General features: G+C 52.2%; 1 protein-coding gene across 6 annotated transcripts in view; it reads left to right on the top strand.

The window, feature by feature from the left end:
• The window catches only part of FBH1 (F-box DNA helicase 1), a 34,341-nt gene that overhangs the window by 5,545 nt on the left and 8,522 nt on the right, over nt 1–20,274 (top strand). For 3 of the 6 annotated variants that reach the window (XM_016127982.2, XM_036228208.1, XM_016127983.2), the window contains 14 exons: nt 2,360–2,515; nt 4,424–5,016; nt 7,858–7,988; nt 8,093–8,228; nt 9,517–9,707; nt 11,720–11,812; nt 12,193–12,287; nt 13,983–14,151; nt 14,883–15,105; nt 15,753–15,840; nt 15,922–16,008; nt 16,669–16,805; nt 19,706–19,805; nt 19,890–20,011. In XM_016127982.2, the coding sequence (XP_015983468.2) occupies nt 2,360–2,515; nt 4,424–5,016; nt 7,858–7,988; nt 8,093–8,228; nt 9,517–9,707; nt 11,720–11,812; nt 12,193–12,287; nt 13,983–14,151; nt 14,883–15,105; nt 15,753–15,840; nt 15,922–16,008; nt 16,669–16,805; nt 19,706–19,805; nt 19,890–20,011 (2,321 nt within the window). The other 3 variants (XM_016127981.2, XM_036228207.1, XM_016127986.2) reach the window with 3 other exon arrangements.

The raw sequence follows: 20,274 nt of genomic DNA, 5'->3' as shown, positions 1-20,274 counted from the left end.
CGTGGCAGGGTCTCCAGGAGGGGTTCAGATACCCACTTACGTACGGAGGGCGTGCAGCTTGGCCTCACAGAGTCGGGACAGTCCACGACGGATTCCGCTCACTCCTGGGCACGTTGGTCACGGAGCGCTGGCTCCGCTCCCCGAAGCGTCGTGAGCAGCTGCTCGCAGGCAGCGCCCCGTCGGGGGTGTGCAGCGTGCGGTCCCCGTGTACGGGGAGCAGCACCGTGGGGCCCGGGGCCTCGGCAGGCAGAGGGGGCGTTCGAGCATCTTTATTTTGTAAAGTTATTTTTGAGCCGCTGGTTTAAAAGCACATTAATAAGAATAGAAGGGCGGTTAGATTTTTAGGGTAGTTTTAAAAATAATTTTGCAAGAATATCAATCCTATTAAAAGGAACCTGATGCACCTTTTAGGAGACACTCAGGGGCGCCGTCGACATGTAATTCTGACATTTCAGCTGACAGCTTCAGCGCGGGGGCCACAAAGTACTGCCATCTAGACTGCGTCATTTGAACCTCGTGTAACCGTTCTGTGAATTCGGTGTGGCAGGTTATTACAGTCCCCGTTTTTCATGATGAGGGAATCGGGCTTTTAGTGATTAATGCCCCTCCGGGGGGCGGGGGGGAGGAGGCCGTGTGACTCCCGATCGGAATAGCCACGCGGCCTTTGAGATCAGCGACCTGTTTGACTCCGGAGGTGGACGCGGGGCTCCCGGCGTCCGGTTCAGTGACTCGCAGCCCTCCAGCCCTCGGAGATCAGAGGGGCAGGCGAAACTCAGTCTAGATGTCCTAACATCTGCCCAGCTGAAGTCAAACTAGTCATTTTTGCTATGTAGATACGATGAAAGTGTGAGCTCTGCGTCCCCGAGGGGCAGGCTCGGCCCCGGGGATGCAGGCAACACCATCCAGATGGACAGCGGGGCCAGCCGTGTTAGCACCAGAAGCCGGACTGGCCAGTCTAGGCTCCCCCGCCCCCGCTGCCTCCCTGAGACACGCCCGAACGCCCCGGCCGGCATGCAGGGGGGGGGGGGCACCGCCCCCCAGCAGGACGCTGCTCCTCCACCCCCGCCCCTCCCTCTCTCTTTCGCTCCCGCGCCTCTGTTAGAATTCCGCAAGCATGCAGTCTTTTAGCAAGCTCTTAAGAGTCAGACACGTCTAACAAAAATGAATACGTAAATAAAAGTCTGTTACCTATTTTCCCAAAACAGCCTCTTCTGAGTATTTTTAATGTTCTCTTGTCTGTCCACAGTGACACTTTTAAGGTGGTCCGCCCTGGCCAGATGCCTCACGAAAGCGTTGTGACAGCAGATCCTAGCGGTCCGGGACCTGGGTTCCCGCCCAGCCTTACCCCTGTGACCTTGCTGTCACCGCCTCCTCCACGCTTCCTGTATTTGCTGAACCTGCGCTGCGTGCTCCATGCAGGGGGCACAGAATACGTCCTTACCTTGGAGCGCGGTGTGACTCTTAGGCGTGCGATTAAGACATGACTTCCTAGTCGGTGGTGGTTGTCAGTGCCTCTGTATTTTTACTGTGGCGTCATTAGTATAGTTAGTTGGCTGGAGAATGCTGGGATACAGTCATTTTTACATACTTTTTCTAGAAAAAGTCGCATCCTGCATGTTTGAATGCCTCTTCTGTACGAATCTGCTGTCAGCCTCTGTCTCGTATATTTCCAAAAAAAAGCTGAATTTGGGGGGATCGTACAGGTGGGATAGGTCTCTAAACACTTGAGACAGAATTCTAGGTACACTTGTTGCTATAATACGTTGCTAAGGGAGGATACTAAATTTGCTCTGAAGATCCTTAAAAGTGGATTTGATTCTCTTCTACTTGGGAGCCTTGCTCTCAGCCTGTGCCCAGTACTGAGATCCTCTGGGCACTGAGAGGCGTGCAGTGTGGCCTTCTGTAGGAATAACGGTGGTTTTATTATTAGTCACTGCGTTCTGCTTCTGAAACTCAGAGAAGCTGATACAAGGGATGATGAATGGGTTTATATTTAAATGTAAACTCTTAAATATTTGTGGTTATCATGGGAGCGTAAATGTCCCGGCTAAAGTCAGAGAAATGATGACAGACCTCGATTTATCCATCTTTTGGAATGAGTGTTTCATGACCAGGGCTTCTAGAGAGTATAATAAAGAAAGTCTTTTCAGGCTCTTATTTTAGGAGTCCTTCTTGAATTCTAAGGAAGAAATGCTAAGAAACTATGAAACGAGTAGAAGTTGGTGAGCATGTAGGGAAGAAGAAAGGGGCCGGCCGGGGTGGTCCGTTCCTGAAAATTAAATCTCATTTGCCGGCCAGTTTATAGAGTTGGTGATACCTAACAAGAGTTCTGTTTCTTTTGCCTGTTGGTACAAAACAGTGAGACGGTCTAAACGGAAGCATCTTACAGCCATCGACTGCCAACGTTTGGCTCCGAGACACTTGGCCGCGACCCAGCCCTTCAGCCAAGGATGGACAAGCAGAGACCCAAACCACGGTCTTTATCCTAGACCCAGAGCAAAGAGAGGGATTAGGGGTACGTCTTCCAAACAAGTACCTTGCGTTTCGAATCTGTAGCGCGTGTGGCCTTAGACTGTCCCCCAGTATCTGTAAGTATTGCCGCTGTGATTTTGTAATCCCGTTGCAACAGTTTGATACTTTTCTCATTATCTGAGGGTTTTCCATGGAAAGTCCATGCTATTCCAGGGGTGGGTACAGGCCCCAGGAAAACATGAGCGAGGGAGTGCCCTCGGCCCGCCGGACTACAACGCGGGAGGGAGCGCGTGCCGGCGGAGCCGCCGTTCCCGTCTGGGGCCGCCGTGGGCTCCCGCTCCGCAGCCGTCCTCTCCGCCAGGCGTCCCGTTTCTCCGCACACCGTTTCCTCGCCCCGCGGCTTCGTGGTGGGCTGCGCCCGCCGTGGCCTCGGGCCTGGGCTGCTGCAGGAATGCCTCTCCTTGCCTTCAGATTTTACTCACGTCTTTTTAATGTACATCGTCACGTTAATGTTCTCGAGGACCATTTCCTGTCGAATCGCGGCCCCGTGTTTCCCCGTCGCCGTCGTGACTGCAGGTCAAACCCGCCGTCACCCGACGTTCATCGTCAGTTACCTGCGGGTCGTTTTCGTTTTCGCGGCAGTGCGGTTTTCTCGTGACCCGTCCACGTGCCCCTTTGCTTAGCAGCTGTCAGTGTGACCAGATCGCCTCGTTTCCCTTTGGCGCGTCTAATTCCAGAATCCAACTCGCATCTTACCTGGTTTTCTTTAAATATCGTAATATGTGTCTATCACCTTTGGGAACTGCCATAACCAATTTATGAGGCAGCTTTCGTGTACATGAGTCAACGTCTCTGTGCTGCGAGTTTTTTACTGACAAGGACTTTGTCAGCACATGTGTTTTCCAGTGGGGCATGTGGTAGTCTCTCTAGGGACACCACTCTGGTTATCCCACAATTAGAAAATATCAGGGTTTAACGCGGGTCTGTTGACTGCAGAACTCTGGGTTTCCATCAAACGGCCTGGAAGCAGTTATGTTTTTTTCTTTTTCAAACATAAACACACACACACACACACACACACACATATTAAAGTCTGTAAATTCTATTAAAAGCTAACCCTAGTTTTGTTCTATTCTCTTAATTTTCCAGAGTGAGAATTCTGGCTACGGTTATTTCAGGAAGGAACCATGGGTTTTGTTGTATGTCGATAAGGCATTTAAATATGTCATTGACATTTAGGAGTTTAAAATGCAGTGGTGATATGTGAAATAACCATTTGATTCCCCTAAGCGCCAGTGAAGTCTGTAAGGTCAGGGAAGACGTATACTGGTTTTTACTTTATTTTTGTCTCAGAATCATAGGTGCTTATTAGTAAATGCCTCCTGAAAAAACGTGTGGACTAGATTAGGTTCTGCTTTAATCATATGAAGAGAATCCTGACTCCTTCCTTTTTAAAATAAATTAATCTTCACGGGAGGAAAGGAAAATGAAGGGTTTTTAACTGTCACATGGTGAAAGTGGGTTTCACTGAATCCTGCTAATCTAAAGCCTTTTCCTTTCTACTTAAGCAAACTTAGATTTTTTTCATGTAAGAGCGAGGCAGGAGGCGTGGGTTTTCGTGAGTGGATGTGTGAATGGACAGTCATTTGCTTTTCGTTGTCCATTCACATATCCAGTGTGTCTGTATCACAGGACGTAGCATGGACCTCACGCCATCTGAGGACTGGTGTCTGTCTCTTTCCAGATGTGTGTCTGACTATATGGAGAGCCAACTATGAACGTGTTCTTGGATTAAGCTCTTTATAAAATCATTTGGCCAATCACTATATCCTTGTCTCTTTCCTCTGTCGGTATAGGTCATTGAAACTTAGTCTGTCTCGTTTGGGCCAACAATAATAGGTCAGCAGTCATGATCCATTTCTCATCCGTTCTGTTTGGGTTCTCTGCACAGGTCAGGGATGTCAGAGGTCCGGCACTGAGCTCCTCCCAGCTGGTCAGCGGCGATGCACCAATGACATGGCCAAGAGCAATTCTGTGGGCCAAGACGGCTCTAAGGACTCAGAGGACGAAATGACCTTTGCCACAGAAAGCGGCTGTGCTCTGCCTCAGGACGCTGATGGGGACGCAAGACGGGGCTCGCCAGGCTCTGTGAGGAAGCGTTCCCGGTCCTTCGAGGGCGAGAGCAGCCCAGCGACAGGGACCAGTCAGTGGGACGGGGTTTGTAAGAAAACCCCACGGCACCGGTCATCCCTGTCCTACGCAAAGCCCAGGCACGCCAGGCAAGGAGCAGGGGACTCCCTGTCACGGCTCTCTGCAGAGTCTGAAGAATCTAGCCAGGAGATGGGGGATGCGGGCCCCGACCTCGTCCCCGACTCCTACTATGGGCTTCTTGGGACCCTGCCCGGCCAGGAGCCCCAGAGCCACATTTGTAGCCTGCCCAGCGAAGTCCTGAGGCACATCTTCGCTTTCCTCCCCATGGAAGACCTCTGCTGGAACCTGAGCCTGGTGTGCCACCTGTGGCGGGAGATCATCCGCGACCCCCTGGTGCGTAGGGCGCTGTAGCTCCGTGGCGTTGTCTGTGAAAGCACTCGGCTCGGCTTCGCCGCGCACTTCTGATGGCAGCGTGGCCTCGGGAACGGCGGCTTCCATCCGCCTCCGGAGTAACATCCAGGCTCCCTGGTGGCATGTGAGGCCTTCCGTTTGCCCGCCTGTCACCCCAGCTCACTTCTCAGCACACGCCCGTGTCCTGCCCACAGCACACGGTTTCTTGCATCTCCGCGCCAGACCGCATCTCGCTTGCCCCGTGTGGGTCTAACCACCCCACCCCCGCCCCCACGGAAAGGGCCCCTCCGATCTCCGTTGACATCTTACTTCCTCAGGGCCTCACTCTGCTTCCCATTTCATCTTTCTGAAATTACTCTCTCTTCCTTATGCTGCTGCAGGAATTTTTACCTCCGTCGCAAGTTTATCATGTTCCGTTTTATGGCTTAGAGAGCCTCCCTCCCTCTTTAAACCGTCAGCTCACTGACAGCAGGCTGGTCGCTCCTTAAAGGTTTTGCGTTCTCCATCGTCCTCGCGGTATTCTGCATGTAGTAGCGCTGTGTCCGGATACCTTTGGAGGTCGACGCAGTGGGCAGCCGATGCTCTCAGAAAAGAGTTCTCCGCGTGGCAGTTGGCCATGTCCCTGTCCCAGCCCCCTTTTCTTCCCTTTGATGTTGATTACACCTCCTCCCACCCCAGGTTCAGGTTCTCAGGTAAACCTGAGGACCGGGGAGATGTTTCGCTTGTCTTAGGTTTTCCTTAGACTAGCCCCTGGGAATAAATCAGAGATGCAAAGATTAACTCTCCGTTCAGGCACATTAAAGTTTAAAAACTTAGGGACGGAGTGAGTGCAAGATGGATATGTTAAGATGTGGTACATTTTTCTTCTAAGCACAGAAGGTTTTAGAGGAAATTTCACATCACTCTCGCTTCATTCTTTGCCCGCTTTCTGAGAAATGCCTTTCTGCCTTTAGACATGAAGTCTGTTTTGGGTCGTAGCATTTCTGCCCACTAAATTGAGACCTCTCCAATGTGGACCGAAGAGTCGTCGCCGAGAGCGTTCTCAGTTCTGCTTGAGAAGCCTTGGGGGGAGATACTCCAGTCTACACTCACCTCCCGAAATGTTGCAGTGACGCCGCTTCTGTCCTCCCTGGCAATGACGCGAGGCGTTTGTTCTCAGTAACCTATCATCGCTCTCATTTCCTTCCGGATACCTTTGGAGGTCGACGCGGTGGGCAGCCCATGCTCTCAGAAGAGTTCTCCGCGTGGCAGCTGGCCGTGTCCCTTTTCTGACTTGCGTCTATGTTTATCTTGGCCTCATGGAATAAGTTTGGGGGTGTTCCCTCCTCTCCAGTTTTTTGAAGCGTCTGAGGAGGATTGCTATTCTTCTTTAAATGGTCAGTAGAATTCTCCAGGGAAGCCTTCTGGTCCTGAGGGTTTTTTTGTTGCGAAAGTTTTGATGACCGATTCAATCTCCGTACTCATTGGTCTGTTCCGATTTTTTATTCATGATTCACTCTTGGTAGGTTCTGTGTTTCTAGGAATTTATCCATTTCTTCTGGGTTATCCAGTTTGTCGATGCACAGTTGTTCACAGCGTGCTCTTAAAATCCTTTTTATTTCTGTGACATCGATTGTAATATCCCTTCTTTCATTTCTGATTTTAGCTATTGAAATCTTTTTTTCTTAATATGGCTAAGGATTATAAATTTTGTTCATTTAAAAAAAAACAACTCTTAGTTTCACCGATTTTTAAAATTTTCTAGTCTCTATTTTATTTCTCTCTGCTCTGGTCTGTTATTTTCTTCTTTCCGCCAGCTCCGGGTTAGCTGGTCCCTCTTTTTCTCGTTCCTTTAGGTGTAAAGGTAGTTTGCGGATATGCGATCTTTTTTGATGGAAGCGTGTACAGCTCTGAACTTCTCTCTCAGCGGCACGTGCACCGTGTTCCGTGAGTTTCGGTGTGCCGTATTTTTGTTTTCACGTGTCTCAAGGTATTTTCTGATTCCTCTGTGATTTCTTTTTTGACCCATTGATTGTTTTAAGAGTGCGTTGTTTAATTTCCATGTGCTCGCGGGTTTTCTAGTGTTCTCTCTGCTACTGATTTCTAGTTTCATTCCACAAGGATTGAAAAAGCGACTTTCTGTAATTTCAGTTTTTTAAAATTTGTTAAGATCTGTTTTGTAGCCTCGCACGTGCTCTATTTTGGAAAACGTTCCGTGTGCACTTGAGAAGACTGTACACTCTGCGGTTGTTGGGCGGAGTGTTCTGTATGTATCTATTAGGTTCAGTTGACCTAGTGTAGGTCAAGTGCTTTGTTTCTCTCCTTTCTCGAACGTGGATCGTAAAGTCTCCTATATTATCATCTATTGCTCCCTTCTTTTCTGCCAGTGTTTGCTTCCTAGATTAAGGAATTCTGTTGTAGGTACATAAATATTTATAATTGTTATATCTTCTTGGTGAATTGATCCCTTTATAATTATATAATCTCCTTCTTTGCCTCTGATAATTTTTGACTTAAAGTCTATTTTGCCTAATATTAGTATAGCCACACCTTTCATGTTCTTTAATCCTCATAGAAACTCTGCGCCATGGTGCCCTGGTATTTCAGACAGAGAAATGAAGCACTAGCTTCCCCAGATTCTGTAATAAGTTAGCATCAAAACCAAGACCCAGTTCTAGGGTCCAACCAAAATTTGTGTGACGTGTCCACCCCATTCTCCCAGCTTTTGCGTTGTGAGCTGTAATTGCTTTTCGGTTGGCGGAGGGTTGTCAGGATGTTTGTGACCTAATCTGCTCTCTGGTAGCCACTGCCCACATGCTATTTTGCATTTTTTGAACCGTGTAGTTCATCCCTTGGAAGAAGCTGTATCACCAGTACCTGATGAACGAAGAGCAGGCCGTCAGCAAGGTGGACGGCATCCTACTGAGCCACGGCATAGAGAAGGACTCCGACCTGTGTGTGCTGAACCTCATCCGGTGAGTTTCTTCACCCTCGCCAGGGAGACGGTCTCTCCATCCTATCCGGTGCGTGACCACGTGCGATCGTCTTCCTCACGGACGCTGCCCTGTGTGTCTTCCAGCTACGTAGCCACCACCAAATGCTCCCCGAGCGTGGACCCCGGGCGGGCACTGTGGAGCCTGAGGGACCACCTCCTCCTTCCTGAGGCAGAGGCCTGCGTGCGGCAGCACCTGCCTGACCTCTGCGTGGCTGCCGCGGTACGTGAAGAGGCCGTGGGGACTTCCCGGGCCAGGCGACTCCTTTTCTCATGGGAAGAAAGTGTGTTTGGTGCTTTAAGTGCAGCCAAAGGTTGTTTTAGATTTATTTTTGAAATCTTTGTTTAATCTCTGTTTCGAAGCCAAATCTTGTCATTCGTCCCATTAGAGAAGTAGAAGGCCACATTGGTGTAGATTCCTCAATTCGGGGATCTTAGAAAGCATGTAGTCCGTTTCCCGTTCTGCTGAGGAATCCTCAGCAGCGGAGGGCCCCCCTCCCCTCTGAACTCTGCGGTTCATGGGGACTTTTTCGCGAGGTGGCCCGTGCCCTTGGCAACAGCACGGGGTGCATGAGGGCCAGACGGCAGGTCCTGCACAGAGGCGCAGCGCGTAACGCCAGGCCAGAAGCCGTCCTGTCTCCTGACCTGTGGCCCCTCGTCCAGATCGGGGATTTGGGGAATTTATTGCAAGCTCCGTGCAACCTCAGCCTGTGTTCTGCAGCCCGCAGAGGGCGAGTCACTCCGCCTTCCGGAAGTGACTGCCAGTGGTGGCGGAGTGAGTTTTCTTTCACGGGACGCTTGCAGCGAGAGGCGCGTGGACCCTCCCTTCCCAGGAGTGCTTTTTTTTTTTTTCTGGAATGCGTTTTTGAACAGGGAGACTTGCAGCAAAATGAAGACTGATGCGGCTGAGTGCGCATTACTGTTTCCACGTCAGTGAACACCTTGGACGTTGCTGAGTGGCGCATACTGTGTTCATGATAATAAATTTTCAATAATTTATTTCATATTTAACTTGATGTTTAGTAATTATTAACTAATAACAAAGCGAGCAGTAAATTAGCATCTTAATGCCAGAGAATCGCCACTCCTGACCGCCCCCCCCCCCCACCGAAGGCTGCTGCCTTCTTCGTGTACCTGTTTTGTGCCTCCCAGGTGGGCAGGCTCCCGTTTAATAGGGGTCCCGTTGTGCCCTGAGCATCTGTGGCCCCGGGTGTTCCCACCTGGCCTGGAGAGGAGGGCGGGGTGTGCGAGGACCGTCTTCGTGCGGCGCTCTGTGCTAAATGTTGTCTAATTAAAGAAAGCTAAGAACTCCAGTCCAGAAGCGATGAGAAGAGGGGACTCCAGGGGCAAAAAAGAAAGGTTCCCGTCGTTTCCCAAATGTCACTTGGGAAGCTTGCGCTCAGTTCAGACCACCTGCAGGTGGCGCCTGCCCCGCGAACGGTTTCTTCACGGCTTGTCTGAAGTGATGTTTCCTAACCGGGCCCTGTGTTTTGGGGTCTTTCTCCCCGCAGGGTGTCAACGTGTGGGCTTTGGTAGCAGCCATTGTCCTGCTGTCCAGCAGCGTGAAGGACATCCAGCAGCTGCTCTTCTGCCTCCGCAGACCCAGCTCCACCGTGACCGTGCCCGACGCCACGGAGACCCTGTACTGCATCGCCGTGCTTCTCTATGCCATGCGGGAGAGGGGCATTAACATCAGCAACCGGTAAAGCGGCAGGGGGGAGAGCAGAGACCCTGGCGGGCGGAGCGGCCCAGGCCTGTGACAGGGTCCAGCCCCGCCGCCCGCGTCCGCACCGGGCGAGCTGCGAAACCCCGCTCTGCAAATATAACGCGCTCCGCAGCCGTCACATCAACCCCCGAGGCCCTGCCCTCGAGGCTGTGGGAGCCCGAGGAAGTCCCCCGCAGACGGATTTCTTAATCCAGAAGTGGCTGCGTTTTCCAGGAAAACATTAAGGTCTGGTCCCTCCGCCTCTTTGGGTTAAGCTATAAGAATTGTGGTTCTTGTCTGCTGTTCTTCTCAGTGTGACAAGGGCTGTGTAGCACGTGGGCTGTTCGTTTGCAGAGACCACGTGGTTTCCCTCGGCCGCAGACCCGCACGGGCCTCTTTGCGGAGGGCGCGTACATACACACGTTCTGAGCACCTGTCACGCGTTGGGGAGGGTTCCAGGCACTCGTGGCACCACCGTGAAGGAGGCGGGTGACACTCCTGTCCGCGTGGGCTGCGTGCGCAAGTGCAGGGTGCTCTGTGAGCAGGTGCGTTGAACCTGCGCTCCCCAACCTCGGGGGCACCAGGGCCCAGTGCTCCCCTGAGAATCTAATGCCTGACGGTCCGAGGTGGGGCCGAGGCGGTGATGCTGGCCCTGGGGAGCCGGCTGTTTTTAAGGTTTGTGGTGAGAGCATTTTAGCAGGAGCACCTCATCTGAGGGCCCAAGGCTGGGGATGAATTTCGTACCTGTGGGGAGCGGAAGGTGTCCAGCGGTGAGGACGTAGTGGTGGGGAGGGAGGGCCTCAGTGACCAGATGACGGGCGGTGCCGTCGGCCACGGAAGAAGTCAGAGTGAAATCCAGGCTGCGAAGGGCAGCCGGCTGGAGGCCCGGCCCCCGACCGCGGATGGGCAGTGGGGTGATGCGGCAGCCCTGGGGGGCAGGCCCGGAGCGTTCCCTCCCCCGGGAGGAGTGAGCTCCACGGGGAGCATGGCCGGCGGCAGCCGGTGAGCTGTGGCCGTCATCTGTGCTGAGCATTTCTCCTCCGGAACGTGCAAGTGTTTGCTGTGTCTCTGAGATACGTGTTGATTCACTAACTGTAGTGTCCATGGTATCCTACTCCACGGCAGGGAGGCTCAGGGCCAGGAGCCTTGTGACGTTCAGACAAGACAGGCACGCAGGCGACGAGCGAAGTCCTGCGTGCAGGCGCGAGCCTGCGAGCCGTCTGCACGTTGGCGCGGACGTGGACGCCGAGCGGGGAGCGTGCTACGCTGCGCGTTGTTGTGTTTGCGTGTTGTTTCCCGCTTTACCTGGGAGGCAGCGTGACTGCAGAGAGGAGTGTGGTGGCATTAAAGGTGTTCGTTGCACCAGCAAGATGGACGCTCGGAGCTCACCTCTTCGCGCTCTGCGGATGGGCCAGCGCACCGAACGGCGGGCGGTGGCCTGGGGGAGGCGAGCTCGGCTCGGCGCGCACGGAGAGGCCTGCAGTGGCTTGCGGTGGGCTGTTCGGCGAGCGCGCGGTGTCGTCTTCAGCCCCCCTCGGTGACTTGGAGGCTGTTTCGTTTTCACGTCCTTGGTTATCATATCTTGTTACCCGCATAGCACCCTACCTTTGGGACCGTCAAAGACAGAATGTTCTTCATGCTTCTAAACCAGAGGCGGGAAGCAGAGCAACAGAGGCTCAGAAAGATAAGATGCCACCAAGTTAACGCGGAACAAGGGGCAGCATTCACGTTCGCTTTTGTGATGGTTTGTCTCATGAGGTGACAGCTAGTTCCCCGTTCCCCAGGCAGCGTGACCTGGGCTCCCCCCTTTCGCCCTTCACACACTGGAGCCAGGCAGCTCTCTCGGAGGGCTTTGGTCAGCTCTGAGTTCTGTTCTTCCCTTTTTTCATACAATGGTGGTAGGCGTTTTCTTTTTAGAAATGGTAAGGAGTCTAAATACATCTAAGGAAAAATGAGGTACACATTGTGACTTAATTCGAAAATCTCTAAATCTGCCTTTTCCTCGTTAGGATTCACTACAACATTTTCTACTGCCTGTATCTTCAAGAGAATTCATGTACTCAGGCCACCGGGCTGAGAGAGGAGCCGACGGTCTGGCCAGGGTACGTGCGTGGATGAGTGTGTGTGCGTGTGCATGCGTGTGTGTGTGTGTGTGTGTGCGCGCATGTGTGTGTGTCTTCCATTCTTGACTATTTCTCATACTTAAGGAAGAAACGTGTTTTAACAACTTTAGCGAGGTCTAATTCACATTACATAAGATTCACCCTTTGTAATTGTATAATTCATTGATTTTTAGTAAATTTATTGAGTGTGCAACCACTATTATAATCTAGTTTTAGAACATTTCTATTACCCTGAAGGGAGGCCCCCCTTTTTGGTTAACTTTCATTCCTCTGGTTTGTCCGTTGTTTTTTGATGATCTGTCACCTGGTCTTTTAAATTCTTTTGTGTTTTTCTAATTTCTTTTCTGTAATGATTATAGCAAGAAAACAAACATCCAGCTTACACATGAACAACAGCTGATTCTGAACCATAAGATGGAACCTCTCCAGGTGGTAAAAATCATGGCATTTGCAGGTAAGGGGGCTCACCAGCACGGAACAGAGTCAGGTTCCCACCCCTGGTCACTACATCCCCTTTCCCTGCTACCTGCCAGGGTATCTTTACCGTGATCTGTAACCAAATTACTGTAGTGCAATGGACTGAGAAGCTGTTGCCAGGTAATACTTGCATTTTCTTACCACTCAGGGAGCATGCACGCTGGAGCTCCTGGTGGAACAGACCAGTAGCTCTTAGGAATTAGTTTGTGGGGTAGATACCACGGGACCACCCCAGCCTCATTTATCGTCACACATGTTCAGGCCCTGATGGCTTATGGCCTGGCAGGTCATGCTAGTCTCCTGCTCACATTTCTGCCAGGTGAGGTCTGGGGGGCCCTTCCCCCATTTGAGTCTAACCTCTGTTCCTCGATATACTGGTTCCTAGTCTCCTGCCTCAGTCAGCTAGTTATCCTCACAATCTCCTAAGGCACTTGGTTATTATTTTTTTCTGAACCTTTGCTCATACCATTTTCTATACCTGGAATTTCTTCCTGCTTCTTTTCTGCCTAATTAGACTACTAAAAACAACAACCATTTCTTAAATCCTGCCACGTGCTAATCTTGACAAGATTCCGTAAGGTTGGTTGGTTATCTCTATTTTATAGATAAAGATTTGAAGCTCAGCGAAATTTAAGTGACTTGTCCCAGGTTTAATAAGCAAATCAGAGATGGAGGTAGACTGCAAAGCTGGATCTGTTCCTGCCCCAAAACATGCCTTTTTCCCTGCCCCCCGCTCCCGTTCCTCCCCCTCCGTCTCTTTCTTGGCCCCACGCTGTTGACGCCCGTCATTTCTGTTTCTTCTTGGGGCTTCTTTAGTCCTTTGAGTCCTGCACGATCTCCGAACTCTTACCTGTAACTAAGCACCCACATTAGCTACTTGGTGCCCGAGGATGTAGTAAACACAGCCAACATACACGTCGCAAGAGTCCTTCCGCACTGTGTCAGGGTGGGCAAGGGGAATGGGTTTTCTTTGACAGGTGAGATTTGTTTTTTTTTTGTTTCCAGATCCATATTCTTTTCACCCTACTGTGTTATCATTATACTCATTGTGTTCTAATTGTTTTAGCTGCGTTGGTATTTCATTTCCAACCAGATTCTAACGCCAGAGTCTAGCTTTGTGTCTTGTAACATACTCATACTCCCCGAATGTGTGGCAGGCGCTCAGGGAGCGTTCGCTGAGTGACCGACGACGGACTAGCCGGACGCCACAGTGCGTGGTGGAGCGGCAGGGCAGACAGGGGCGTTGGGAGAGAGTCTCATTCGCGAGCTCTTGCCGCCAAACATCCATGGCCCCTAGGCCAGCAGTAGCTGCCACTTTATGAGTTCTTCCGGGTCCCTTGACAATTGTCTTTATCCCGCAAGACTCTACAAGGTCAGTGTTACAACCACTCATGGCTCAGGAACAAACCGGAATCCGTCAAGGTCAAGTGGCTTGCCCTTTGCTGCTTGGCTCGACCCCAACAGAGCCCGATCCCGGCACAGGTTAATCTGGCCTGGAATCTGCTGCTCTTCTCACGACACCACCGTTAGTTTGTGTCAGTATCGAAAAAGCTTGTCACCATCTGGTCTCAAGCAAGAGGCAAGCTAAGCGTGGGTAAGACCCGATTAGGGCATCCCTTGGAACAGCTTTTCCTGCTCAGAGGGTCACCTCCTTTCCTCTTGGCTTCCCCAGGCACCGGGAAGACCTCTACCCTGGTCAAGTACGCTGAGAAGTGGTCTGGGAGCAGGTTTCTGTATGTGACATTCAATAAGAGCATCGCAAAGCAGGCCGAGCTAGTCTTCCCCAGCAATGTCATCTGCAAAACCTTTCATTCCATGGCCTATGGACACGTCGGGCGGAAGTGAGCATTGCGTTGCCACCATCGTTGTTATGTCTGATTACTGTTTTTTATTTTTTGTGTGTCGCGGTCATCATGATCACATGTGAACTCACACCACGCCAACACTAAGAAAATGTAATGCTTTTATGTCCGTTTGCAGGCAGGAAACAGAAAGGTAGACCTAGCGACGTGTACTTTTACCCCTCTACAGTACAGTGTTTATAAGTAACAGTATCTCGTTGGAGGGGGTGTTCTCGTTTCTCTGGAACCAGGCACAGGAAGTCAGGATGACTCGTTCAGAGGTCAGGACATTGGCGATCTGATCGATGAGGTTTAGGCTTTCCTCGAAAGGGGGAGAGAGGCAGGAGACTGAGCTGAGGCGCACATGGCTCCTGGCGCCTCTGAACCAGTGTTCCCTTGGACGTGAAGGCTTCCAGGACATTCGAGTCCCCTGCTGGCCCGGGGCCTCTTGGAGTCTGGTCCACACCTGGAATGGTAGCTCTGCCATGAGCCTCCCCATCTCCTGGATTCGCGTACGTGAGCTCCTGGAAGCCTTGTGGAGCCGTTGCAAGCCACACACGGACCTGGCTCAGCTTCTCCGGCTTTCTTTTCTTTTTTTTTTTTTTAAGCCTCACCCATATATGACAGAGAGTGACCTCGTGTCGTTGGAGAGAAGGGGGTTGGGAGTGGGGAGCACGTCATTGGCGTCGCCAGTAAAGCCACATACCGTTCCTTTGGGATATGCATTACAGGTACCAGTCAAAGAAGAAACTGAATCTCTTCAAGTTGACGCCCTTCATGGTCAACTCTGTCCTCGCCGAGGGGAAAGGTGGATTCGTAAGGGCCAAGCTGGTGTGTAAGACTTTGGAAAACTTCTTCGCCTCGGCCGACGAAGAGCTGACTATTGACCACGTGCCTATCTGGTGCAAGAACACCCAGGGGCAGAGGGTCATGGTCGAACAGAGCGAAAAACTGGTGAGCGCCTAAGCGTCTCAGTGCTGGGGGTCAGGGGGCGAAGGAGAGGCGGCGACATAGTGGAGCGCGACACGTGCCTTTCGCTCCGGGGGACGCCTGGCAGAGACCAAAGGCGGCGGGGGGAGGCCAGGCCCATCACGGCGGCCGCGGCCGGGGACGTGCTTTCCCTGAAGGGCACACTGCCGGCTCCCCAGCCTCCACACCGCCCCCCCCCCCCGTGAGCACACGAGCCGCCCACCCAGGGCTTGGAACAGCGCGTCGCCGGGGCTGCTGGGCGGCTCTGAGGATCGGGGGGCTCTTCTCTAACTTCGCCCAAGGTCATGCGATCGCTCGCCTTTCCCTTCACGAGTCACCTGTCAGTCGCGAGTGTAGAGAGGGATCCAGCCCGTGCCCGTGCGTCGGACACTGTGCCCTCCGGGCAGTGTTCTGTCCCTCGGCCGAGTGGGGCCCCAGCTCTTACTCACCTTCACGCGCGACGTTACTCGAAGGCTGTGGAGGAGCCAGGAGAAGCTTGGGGAAGTGACCGTCATGCTCTGCGCCGTGGTGGTGTCCTCATGCTGACTTCACTACGTGGAAACGAACGTGCGATTTCTGGGTGTTGTCCTTCCGGGTTTTGAACTACGAGTTACCAATTACTTATTTTCTAGAACAGCGTCCTCGAAGCCAGCCGACTTTGGGACAACATGCGGAAGCTGGGGGAGTGCAAAGAAGAGGCTTACCAGATGACTCACGACGGTATGTGACCCCCGATCTGGACATCCGTTGGCGTAACTGCTTCAGTCCCGAGTTCTGACTCTTGCCGCTCCCTCCTCTTAGGCTATTTGAAGCTCTGGCAGCTGAGCAAGCCTTTGCTGGCCTCTTTCGATGCCATCTTTGTGGACGAGGCGCAGGACTGCACCCCAGGTGACGAGCTATCTGGGACATCTCAAATACATAGAAACAGTGTCCCCGTTGTGTGCGCGGACGCATGTGTGTTATAAGCTTGGTTATTCTCCTTTGCCGTGATGAGAGGAGCGATGGCGTTTGCGCGTTCCGAAACCCTTTAGTGTCTGACTTTGCACTTCAGCAGGTGCCTCCCCTCCCCCACCCAAAGCGGATTGATTTTCCTCTAATTGTTCTGCTTCAGTTATTTTTAAAATGTTGACTAAGCGTAGGTCGTCACGTGACAGGGATCTAGACTTGCTGGGTGGGGAGCGGTACTCAATTTAGAGTGTGTTGTTTATTTTTCCCTTGGTTAATAGAAAATAGTGTGACTTTGTTGGTCATTTGGGGGCCTTGAGTTATAATATTCGAGAGAAAAGACAATTTGCCTGTGTGGTTTCTTATACAATAATTTGTCCAGGACTAAAAATAGTCTACATTCCTAGGATTAGAAACTGTGTCTGCTGTCCACTGTTGGATTGGGTGTACCTGTCCTGCAGGAAAGGACAGCCCGTTGCGCAGTGCGCTCTGCCTTGGTTTTGTGAAAGCATTTTCATCCCTTTCTGTCCGGAGCACGGTTTCTCTGTGTCGTGGTGGTCAGCATCCTTTCGGGTCGCTTACTTGGCTTGTCGTTGGTTGCAGCGATCATGAACATCGTTCTGTCTCAGCCGTGTGGGAAGATCTTCGTGGGGGACCCACACCAGCAGATCTACACCTTCCGAGGCGCGGTCAACGCGCTGTTCACAGTCCCGCACACCCACGTCTTCTATCTCACGCAGGTGAGCGCGCTTCGCGTCCGAGTCCCCAGAGGCGCCGAGCGAGCACTGTGGTCCCCTACCCGCGATCCTCAGAGGTGACCGTGCCAGGCCCTGCGCACGGTTCTGTGTCAGGCTCGCGGTGTGCAGCCAGCCCTCACTTCTAAGTGGTGGTTCTCGGGATCCACCACGTCGGGACGGGCTTGCCCGTGCACTGCAGGTGCCGGGCGGGGGGCCGGGGTACCGCTGCTGGTGCTGCCCACGAGCCGCGGCGCCGGCCCCAGACAGGACGGCTGGTCACCGTGTTCCGTGTCGCAGCACACTCATGGAGGTTAAAGACAAGGACACGGGAAGAAGACAGAGCAGGTCACTTAGGAATGTACTTGGCACGGCAGAAACGATAAATTATTAACTGCCGTCCCTGGAGCTCGTCTCTAACACTCCGGGCGACGAGACGGGAAGCAGCAGTGGACCGCTCTGCGTGCCGAAGCACGCTGGCCGTCCGGTGAAGAGAACTTCATGACTGAGCTGTGAGCTACACAGTGTCATTTGTCCTTGAAAGAACTGTTGATGGACCAACTCCGGTTATTCAGACCTGGGTTTTGGGCATATTTCCAAAAATAAATGACGTGACATGTAACTTTAAGGAAAGCAACTGACCAGTGTTCGTTGCCAGAGATAAAATTCTTCAAGTGAAGTCACATTTTGGAAAGCTTTCGTCTGCCCTGGGAGCGTCACAGAGACACTCATGGTGTCCTCGGTTGTCCGAAAGGGCCAGTGGAACATTCCTCCCCTTTCAGCACACAAATGCAAGGCCGAGTTTTCTTCATACACTTTGGCCAGAACGACACATTGCGCAGATCGAATGCAGAGAGCGCTGAAAAGTCAGCTGTCCTGAATCAATCTGGGCATCTTAAAGAGATCTGCAAACGCGTATCCCTTGCTAAATTTGTTCTGGAAAATACAGTTTCAAAAAATATGCTGTTACTGTCAGTGCGTAATGAACTTACTGTTATTTTCAAATGAATTAAAGTTTCTCGTGTGGGAAGCAGGGGTAGCTGTGACTCACACGAACAAACGCTCCTGCGGGGCCTCCGCGGTTTTTAAAAATGTGAAGAGCCCTGAGATCCAGAGGTGCGAGAGGCACTTGTCAGAAACTCCCTTCCAGGCAGAGGATGTGAGATGTGCCAGCTATAGTGAGGTGCAACCTGAGCTGTTCTAGAAAGTCCTGTAGACGACTCTGTGACTTTATTCCCTTGAGGTTCTAATGTGTGCTGTAGTCATCTGGAGTTTCGTCTGCTCAAGCAATTTTTTTAGTTTCAGATTTATAGAAAATGTGAGAAAATAGTACAGAACGTTCCCCTATGCTGTGCCTTTAGTCTCCCTTATTAATATTAGTGTGAAGCGTTTGCCACAGTTACTGAAGTGGTATTGACACATTGTTATAGAGTCCATAGTTCATTCAGATTTCCTTAGTTTTTACCTAATGCCTTTTTCTATTGCAGCATCTTGTTAGGATTACCATATGTGTAGTTGTCACGTCTTGTTAGGTCCCCGTCGGATGCGACAGTTTCTCAGACTTGCCTGGTTTCTGATGACCTTGACAGTTTAGAAGGTACTGGTGAGGCGTTTTGTAGAGCGCCCCTGTACTGGGATTTGTTTGATGTTTTCCTCATGATCAGACGAATGTCATGGGTTCGGGGGAGGAAGACGCTGACCTCGATCATCTAGCCGGGCTCGTGTTTGCTGTGTTCCTCCACTGCGACGTCACCCCCCTTTTACGCGGTACACGGTCTGTGCCTGGCCCTCCCTCAAGGGCTAGGTGTTGGAGCGCCCATGTGAATTATTTAGAGTTCTTCTGCAGGAGAGAGTTGTGTCTTCTCTCCCACTTATTTATTCAGTCATTTATATCACAGATATTCATTTTATAATTTGGGTTGTGGTTCACCCAGAATAGTTCTACAGCGATAGAGTACTGAAAGTCTCGTTTTTCTTAGGCTGCGTTATTGGTGTTCACCAAAGCCTGGAACACTTTCTTACCTTAAGTTAGAAAGGCATGGAAAAGGCAGCACGTACCATGAGTTTGGGGAAGAACGGTGCCTTTCCAGCTGCAGTGGGCAAGGAAGCAGGGCGTCGAGCTGAGCGTCTAAGGGTAGGGGGCTGTTTGGCCTAGCGCCAAGGCAGGGACGTGCAGGAAACGCACGGGAAACGCTTGTTCTTGTGGCCGGTTACGGAGGCCGGTGGCGTCAGACTCACGGGGCAGGAGTCCAAAGCACGCAGAGCATCCCTCCCCGGCCGCCCTCACACTCACTAGACGCGATGCGGAGGGAAGCGCAGGGTTGCCCAAAGGGACGTCTGCTGTTGGTTTTGAGAAGAAAGGGAAACAGGCCGTCGCGGCCGTGAGGGATCCTGAGAGCGCGCGCCCCCCCTTTCTCTTCGTGCGTTGCTCTTCCTTTTTGTAGTCAGGCCGTGGTCGGAGGAGAGCGTGCGGCCCAGCCGACAGCCGGCGGCCGTAGCGGGGTGTTTGGCAGCATGCGGAGACCGGGGCGGGCGGCGGGGGCACCGTGTGGGCGAGGCGTGGCACTTGGGTCTCAGCAGTGGTGAGGAAAATGGCATAGACATCTTGGCGGGCGAGCTGTCAACATTTGGATTTGGTGGCGAGGGGTAAAGAAAAATGGGTGACTCCAAGGCTTCAAGGTGGAAAAACTGTTCTGAAAACTCATGTGTAAAGTCGGTGGCCTTCGGTGGCAGGCTCCCACGCAGTCCAGGGGGGGTACGAGGCCATTTTCGGATGCCTTGTCCCGGAAGGGCAAGTTGGGGACCGTCACTTGGTCCTGGCAAGGCCAGGCTGCAGCGGCGGTAGAGAGGGGCTGACGCGCCCAGGGAGCGCCACTAATTCCTCTCACCTCATTGTTTTCCAACAGAGTTTTAGATTTGGTGTGGAAATAGCGTACGTGGGAGCCACTATCTTGGACGTGTGCAAGAGAGTGAGGAAAAAGACTTTGGTTGGCGGAAACCATCAGAGTAAGGCTTTCGGTCACTCTGTTACAAAAATTAGTTTTCCTCTTCACTTGGATTTGCCATGGACTCTGTGCTCTCTCCCAAAAGGCAGCATTCGAGGCGACACAAAAGGGCAGGTGGCCCTGTTGTCCCGGACCAACGCCAATGTGTTCGACGAGGCCGTGCGGGTGACCGAGGGGGAGGTGCCGGCGAGGATACATTTGATTGGGGTAAGAGTGAATCTCTGTTGGCTTCACGAGCAGAGATGTCGTGGGCGGACTTAGCCGGCTGGAGCGCTCGGTTTAGGAAGGGTTACGCCGGCGCGCGCTTGGGGTTTTGACGGTTTTCACCGTCTGGGCCCCGACCGGCCTTTTTCTCCCTGGCCGTTGTGGCTATGGCAGCCAGACGCTCCTGTGGTCAGCCCCAATGCAGACCGAGGACCTTTTCTTCTACTCTTAAAAAAAAGGACGCGCCCTTCTCCCCTCTGACGGTG

The sequence above is a fragment of the Rousettus aegyptiacus genome, unplaced genomic scaffold (assembly GCF_014176215.1).
Source record: "Rousettus aegyptiacus isolate mRouAeg1 unplaced genomic scaffold, mRouAeg1.p scaffold_m13_p_10, whole genome shotgun sequence".
Classification (NCBI taxonomy): Eukaryota; Metazoa; Chordata; class Mammalia; order Chiroptera; family Pteropodidae; genus Rousettus; species Rousettus aegyptiacus.
This window is presented reverse-complemented; position numbering and strand designations above follow the sequence as displayed.